The sequence below is a fragment of the Salmo salar genome, chromosome 01 (genome assembly GCF_965601325.2).
Source record: "Salmo salar chromosome 01, fSalSal1, whole genome shotgun sequence".
In the NCBI taxonomy this organism is placed as follows: domain Eukaryota; kingdom Metazoa; phylum Chordata; class Actinopteri; order Salmoniformes; family Salmonidae; genus Salmo; species Salmo salar.
Window position 1 is genome coordinate 70,466,141 of NC_138291.1, and position 7,948 is coordinate 70,474,088.

At 43.4% G+C, this 7,948-nt stretch overlaps 1 protein-coding gene across 1 annotated transcript in view; it reads left to right on the forward strand.

Moving 5' to 3' along the window:
* Window positions 1–7,531, forward strand: part of LOC106607837 (AT-rich interactive domain-containing protein 5B) — an 84,107-nt gene extending 76,576 nt beyond the window's left edge. The window contains exons 9-10 of the mRNA XM_014205248.3: window positions 531–744; window positions 887–7,531. Coding sequence (XP_014060723.2) covers window positions 531–744; window positions 887–2,809 — 2,137 coding nt within the window. The 3' untranslated portion in view covers window positions 2,810–7,531. The remainder of the gene's footprint in view (window positions 1–530; window positions 745–886) is intronic.
* The last annotated feature ends 417 nt before the right edge of the window (window positions 7,532–7,948 follow it).

A 7,948-nucleotide genomic window follows, 5' to 3' on the forward strand; every position in this document is an offset into this window, starting at 1 on the left:
CAGCACATACCAGCTCTGTGTTGAAGCATGCTCTATAGTCTATACTAACTGACTCACGCCCACCACCAGTGTACTCTGGTCAGTCAAGTGTCAAAATTAAGGTTGAAAGTTCCTTTCAGAATTTCAGATTTAATTCAAGTTGTGTCTTTGTCTATGCCACAGTTGTAGGCCTAGCATCTCTGGTTTATCTAGATGTGAATGTCCTCTTACAATTTAAGTTGGACCTTTTCATTATTGACTGTCATGTCTTGAAAAAGGTCCCAAACCCGAAATGTTGACACCTAATAACACATGCAGAGGTAATCGTGTGTGGGGGAATTCTTATAAATTGATTGCAGTTTTATTCCTAGCACCACTTATGAGAGACCGCGTAGTTGTTAATCTTTAAAAATGTGTTGATATTTCGACATGTTTCATTGCAGCTACATGGGCAGGGTGTGTAACAGCATTCCTAAGAGGTGATACATTTATAGCCTTAACTTTGTTTTAGGTTAAGGTTAACTCAGTCTCTTCCCCTCTGATCTTTCCAGGCTCCTCCTACCCTATGAGAGGTACACCAAAGGAGAGAAGGACAAACCCCTCCCCTCAGCCAAACCCAAAAAACAGGAGCATGGGGCCCAAGAGGGGGGTGCCAAACCAAAAGGGGTCACAGCGAAACGACCTAAAGGTGGACTAAACCAGAGACAGGTGGCCAGGAAGGAGAGAGAGAGCGACGACACAGCAAAAAGCCGGGAGCTCTCACAGGTCAGTCCTACTCATTTTCTGCCCGTCTGTCTCACACTCTCTCGTTCACACACACTCTTTCTTAGAAAGATAACATATGCCAACGTCACACATGCATCATGTATATGTATTGAATAACATTATGGCATGTTTTCCCACTAAGGTATCTGAGGAGAAAGAGGAGAACCAGGAGCCTGCAGTGATGAAGCAGGATCCTCTTCCCAGAAAGGAGCCTGAAGAAGAGTTACAACACACCCTGAAGAAAGAGGAGACATTGAGCCAGGAGGAAGTATCCTGCCTGAATCCCCCCAACACAGACTGCCACCGAGCCACACCTGTCCTCCACAGTGACCTGTGTCCACAGCCCGAGTGGAGACATCCCAGCCAGCCACAATCAGACACATTTAACCCTGAGCAAAGGGACCAAGCCGATGGAACCCTCTCTAAGACCCCATATCCACACAACTGGGACAACAACAACAGTAAGCCTAGGTATAGCAGTCTAGCTGACCCAAGCACACCTGACACTCCGGTAGCTAAAGACACAGACAGTCATGGTTATGGACATGGTGGGAGGGTGGGTAAGGTGCTGCCCATGTGTAAGCAGAGCCCACCCCCACTGCAGCTGTACTCTACAGAGTCACTCACAGACAAACAGGACTCCCCCAGTAAAAACAAAGAGATAAATCAGTGTCACGTGCACACGCCAACAGCATACTCCAAGGACAACCTGGGGGTCATGTCCCCACTAGCCAAGAAGAAGCTCCTCTCCCAAGTCTGTGAGACAAGTCATTACTCATTCAGTTCCCCTCCTCTTCCTCCTCCCACTCCATCAGCCAGCGTGGGTGATGTGAGTGACAGCTGCGTAGAGGAGGTGGTGAAACTGAGGCAGGACTCCATCCCGGACAGCCCAGAGATGGCTCCTGTCTTCAGGCCTTCTGTCATCCAGCACGCCCAAAGCGTCAAACCCCAGCAAGAGAGGAGTCCTCTGGGGGATCTGTCTGAGCCTTTCACTTGCAGAGTGAGCCACTTCCAGCACCGGCTCAACCCCTCCTGGCACCACTACCTCCACAGGACTGAGCACCAGGATGGAGTGGAGAATGCAGGGGAGACACGGATGCAGCAGCACCCCAGTCAGGCACCACCAGGCTTTGCAGGTGACTGCTACTCCTCCCCTCACCTACACAACCTCTACCGGCAGACAGAGAACTGTCTGAGTCAAGAGCGAATGGCCAATTATCCCAACAGAGACAAACAAGGACATTTTATCGGGGAATGTCAGGGCAGCGAGGGCTTCAGCTTAAACAATCCTGACAGAGAAGGGTTGGCTTACAGAGCTCCCCACTTCTCTGAGAGGACACAAACACATGGGGATAGACCATTGGACGAGGAACCCCGTGATTTCAGTATTTCCAAGCCTGTCACTCAAAGGATGTCTTTCACAAAGCCCTCTTTCTGTGGCCTCCCATATCCCATGATGCATCAGAGTTTAGACTATCACCCCAAAGCATGCAGAGTCCTCCCCATGACTATATCTACCCCAAAACAAAACCCAGACCCCCCTCAGCCCTTCTTCAACCCTAAAAGCCACGCTGAGACTGTCAGTGCCTCCAGACCCATTAAAAGAAGCCTGGGGGAACTAGAGAACGAGGGGGTGCCAGACCGCAAGGTGCGAGTGGTGACCCCCATGCACCCCGCCGGCTCTGTCCGCAGGGGCGACCCACAGGGGGAGGAGCTCAAACCAGCTGAACCGGCGCACGCCATCCACCTCCACATTCCCGAGGGCCACACCTACCCTCCCCACGCGCCCTTCTACCCAGGGATGTACCCCGGGATGCAGGACGCCCTCCATCACAACCTCCAGTACCTGAAGAGCCAGACAGCTGTGTCCCCCCTGGTCCCTCCACTAGCCTTCCACTCCATGATGCTACAGAGGCAGCTGATGGCCTCACAGCCCAGCCCCCATCACTTCTACAGGCACCCTGGGGGGGCGGCCCTGTACGGGGACCTCCTGCACCACCTGTACCCCCTGTCCACACTTACCCACCCACAGCTGTCCTCCATGCACCCCAGCACCAGACTCTAACAGACAAACCCACATGGAGCTTAACTGTCTCTACCTGGGACAGTGGATCTAGTGTTCTATTATTCAGTTAGCATGACAACACTGGTTAACTGTAGCTGGTGGATTTAGTCAGGCACACAGTTACATTTTTTGTATTTCTTGTTTGTTTTTGCACTGTGCTGTATCACCACTTAAGTTACCTTGTCTCAATTTGCACTCTGTAGTGTTTGTGTTCACCAACCAGGTCCTTTCTCTCGCTCAACAGTCAGGTTCTTACTATCTTTGAGTGTGGAGGGACGGGAGACAGAGAAAAGCCATTGGCATGCATGTCCGGGGATAATCAGATTTGCTGGGTCTCCAAAGGGATGGACTACATCACTGCAATGCAACAACCTCATCCTCCAAATGTGTTCTGTGGATTTTATCAGGTTGAAATACACAAAAAACATGAGGGGCCTATCTAAAATAGACTCTTTACGCAAAGTTTGCCATTGGAAAAGTTAATGCAGCTGTTAAGCATTAGGCTACTCCACCTTCAATCAAGTTTTTAATATCTTTTTAGAGCTCTCTAGTGTGGTGCTTTGGCCTGTTTCTGTTCATGTATAAGCCAACTACATCTGTATTCTTAGGAATTACTGTGTTAAACCACGGTGCTGTAAAAAACCACAAGGTCCTGAGGTATTGTATGTACAGTACCAGTCAAAAATTTGGATACAACTACTCATTCCAGGGTTTTTCTTTATTGTTACTATTTTCTACATTGTAGAATAATAGTTAAGACATCAAAACTGTGAAATATATGGAATCATGTAGTAACCAAAAAAGTGTTAAACAAATCAAAATATGTTTTATTTGAGATTCTTCAAAGTAGCCACACTTTGCCTTGATGACAGCTTTGCACACTCTTGGCATTCTCTCAACCAGCTTCAAGCGGTAGTCAAATGGAATGCATTTCAATTAACAGGTGTGCCTTGTTAAAAGTTAAGCAGTGGAGTTTGAGCCAATCAGTTGTGTTGTGACAAGGTATGGGAGGTATGCAAAAGATATCCCTATTTGGTAAAAGACCAAGTCCATATTATGGCAAGAACAGCTCAAATAAGCAAAGAGAAACGACAGTCCATCATTACTAAGTAGTCAATCTGGAAAATGTCAAGAACTTTCTTCAAATTTCAAGAAAGTTTCTTCAAGTGCAGTCGCAAAAACCATCAAGCACTATGATGAAACTGTCTCTCATGAGGACCGCCTCAGGAAAGGATGACCCAGAGTTACCTCTGCTGCAGAGGATAAGTTTATTAAAACCTCTTCAGCGTCTTTTTTTTTTTTTTATAGATACACCTCTCCTGAATCGACCCACGTCGTCCGATTTCAAAAAGGTTTTACAGGAAAAGCAAATCATTAGATTATATTAGATGAGTCCATCGTAAAAAGCAGCTTCATAGCCATTTTCCGACCAACCACTTGCATCACATATAATCAAAAAACAGCTAAATGCAGCACTAACCTTTTACAAACTTCATCAGATGGCACCCCTAGGACATCATGTTATACAATGCATGCATTCTTTTGTTCAATAAAGGTCATATTTATATATAAAAACAGCATTTTACATCTCTGTCTGACATTGACTTCATTATTTCCCCTCAAAAGCGTCCCGGTAAACAATGCTGCATTTGCCTAAATTACTATACTATAACGATTTTTTAAATGTATATTGTCAATCTAACATTTATAGATGAATATCTCTTGAGAACACCCGTCATACCAGATTTTAAATTAACTTTACTGGGTAATCACACTTTGCGATAAAAGGAGATGCGATACTCAGAAAATTAGCTAATATACAGAGCTCGGCGCCATCTTGGAAAGAATCTCATGTCACGTCTTATCTTCTATAATATTGTCAATAATCGCCTACCTTTAGTTGTCTTCATCAGAAAGCATCCCAGGTCCACAACAGATGTATTTTCGGTCAAAAAGTCCATACTTCACGTTCCATTAGCCTGATGTTGGTAGCGCGTCCTATGGCTCTCTCGAAGCGCAGCTCTGAAGTTCAGAATGAATGCAATGCTCGCGCATGTAGGTTCGTTCAAACATGTCAAATGTTGTATAAAATAAATCTTCAGGGCCTCTAACACCAAGAGAGCCAATAAGATTCGAGGGGGATGATGTCATGGCCTTTAAAACCGTATCCAAAGGTGGGGGCAGACATGGCCGCCGGCGTCATAATGGTGATGGCCCATCCCCTGTGACCAATTTCAAACTCGTGTCATTCACTGAGTTTTGACTCTATAAGGCTCAAACCACTGTGAAAGGACTGGCGACATCTAGTGGAAGCAATAGGAAGTGCTCACTGAACCATGGTTAACGGTGTGATTAATAAGGAAAGATGAGAAGTCAAGTCCACAATTCAGAATTCCACTTCCTGTTTCAATCGGTCTCGGGGTTTTGACTGCCATTTGAGTTCTGTTATACTCACAGACACCATTCAAACAGTTTTAGAAACTTTAGAGTGTTTTCTATCCATATATAATAAGTATATGCATGCCCTATCTTCTGAGTTTGATTAGTAGGCCGTTGAAAATGGGAACGATTTTTTTTCAAAATGCGCTGTGGCGCCCCCTATCCTACGGTATCCTCAAGAGGTTAAAGTTAACTGCACCTCAAATGAATGCTTCACAGAGTTCAAGTAACAGACACATCTCAACATCAACTGTTCAGAGGAGACTGTGTGAATCAGGCCTTCATGGTCAAATTGCTGCAAAGATACCACTACTAAAGGACACCAATAAGAAAAGAGACTTATTTGGGCCAAGAAACACAAGCAATGGAGATTAGACCAGTGGAAATTTGTCCTTTGGTCTGATGAGTCCAAATTTGAGATTTTGGGTTCCAACCACTATGTATTTGTGAGACGCAGAGTAGGTGAATGGATGATCTCTGCATGTGTAGTTCCCACCGCAAATAATGGAGGAGGAGGTGTGATGGTGCTTTTCTGGTGACACTGTCAAGGCACACTTAACCAGCATGGCTACCACAGCATTCTGCAGTGATACTCCATCCCATCTGGTTTGCGCTTAGTGAAACTATAATTTTGTTTTTCAACAGGACAATGACCCAACACACCTCCAGGCTGTGTAAGGGCTATTTGTCCAAGGAGAGTGATAGAATGCTGCATCAGATGACCTGGCCTCCACAATCACCTAACCTCAACCCAATTGAGATGGTTTGGGATGAGTTGGAGCGCATAGTGAAGGAAAAGCAGCCAACAAGTGCTCAGCATATGTGGGAACTCCTTCAAGACTGTTGAAAAATCATTCCAGGTGAAGCTGGTTGAGAGAATGCCAGGAGTGTGCAAAGCTGTCATCAAGGCAAAGGGTGGCTACTTTGAAGAATCAAAAATATATATATATATATTTGTTTAACACTTTTTTGGTTACTACATGATTATATATGTGTTATTTCATAGTTTTGATGTCTTCACTATTATTCTACAATGTAGAAAATAGTCAAATTAAAGAAAAACCCCTGAATGAGTAGGTGTGTCCAAACTTTTGACTGGTACTATAGATAAAAGCTCATTTTCATCAGAACACCCAAGCTGTGAAGAAACCATATTTGACGTTTTTCATCAGTTTTTTAAGGCGAGTCGTATCGCTTGTCAGGAACATTCTCTCAAAATGTTTTGTTGACCCCTGAGAGATGGGAAGGTGACCCAGATACATTAATATATTGAACAGAAAGTATTTGTACTACACTTAACATTTGAGTCACTGATGCTGCCTACTGTGACATCTGACAGCACTTATCTTGACACATTGTAGCTCTGAAAAATCACTTATTCTTTCATGTATGGCTGTTTACTCAGCCTCCTTAGTTCAACAGCATAATGTATGATAAATAAAAATGTGTCTTGTAGATTATTGCTTTGTGAATATGTGCCTTTCTTAATCTTCAATTACTGGTTGCAGCACTACAGTTATAAGGTTCCATTCTATCATCACATTGCAGTGCAAACTCATTGGACTGTAATTGTATAGTATCATAGTTAATGTTTAGCAAAGGGATAGTTGAGCACTGGTGTAGAGAATGGCTACTAGAATAGATTTATGTGCCACAGCCAGGCTCAGTGATCAAAAGTAACCCTGTAGCGCCTGAGGACTAATAGCACCTGGTCTGGGTTTACAACCATCAGAACTGTTTTAATGGGTATTCGGGACATATGAAATATAGGTAACACATAGCCGTTTAATTTTGTCTTGAAGCCAATCAGAAGAGATTTAGCAGACACTTAAGATAAACATTAATTTACAATTACATGTTCTGAATGTCATGTTTGCTTCAGCAGCTTTAGTAACTACTGTTTAGGCTCCTTAACATTCAAAACTATTCTCTGGCATCTTTCTCTGTCTGACATCTTCTGTAAATAATAATGTAAATACTGTTGACTTCTGATAGTCTTATCATGTGTTATACGTTGTTATAATCTGTAAATAGTATAAATGCATAAAGCTGCTTATACAATCTAGATGTGTCAAAGGTCACCTTACTATATTAGATCTGAACACTATTTGTAGGACACTTTTATTTGCTTGTTTTCCCACATTGTTTCCATACTGTTCATCTTTAACGTGTTTTTGATACGATGTGCCATCTGTTTACCAATCATTTAGCTGGCAAACAAGAAGAAAAACATTTTGTATTATATGATCCTCTGTATATTTAATTAAAATATTTTACTATCAACGAATGTCTTTCTCCCCTTAATTGTGGTGGTACTATACCAAAGATCGGTGAGGTTGGAAAATATAACTCATTTTCTAAGAAGATCCATGATGAAATATTGAAATGTCATGTAGAACTAACTACAAAGGTACAGGTAACTGCCAAAATAAAGGAGACACCAACATAAAGTATCTTAATAGGGCATTGTCACATCACAAACAGCCAGAAAGTGTCTGGAACTCTATTGGAAGGATGCGACACCATTCTTCCATGAGAAAATCCATAATTTGGTGTTTTGTTGATGGTGGTGAGAAATGCTGTCTCAGGTGCTGCTCCAGAATCTCCCATACATGTTCAATTGGGTTGAGATCTGGTGATTGACACACACAGACTTTAAATCCCCTATGCTTCTTTGAGACCACTCTTTCAAAGTCACAG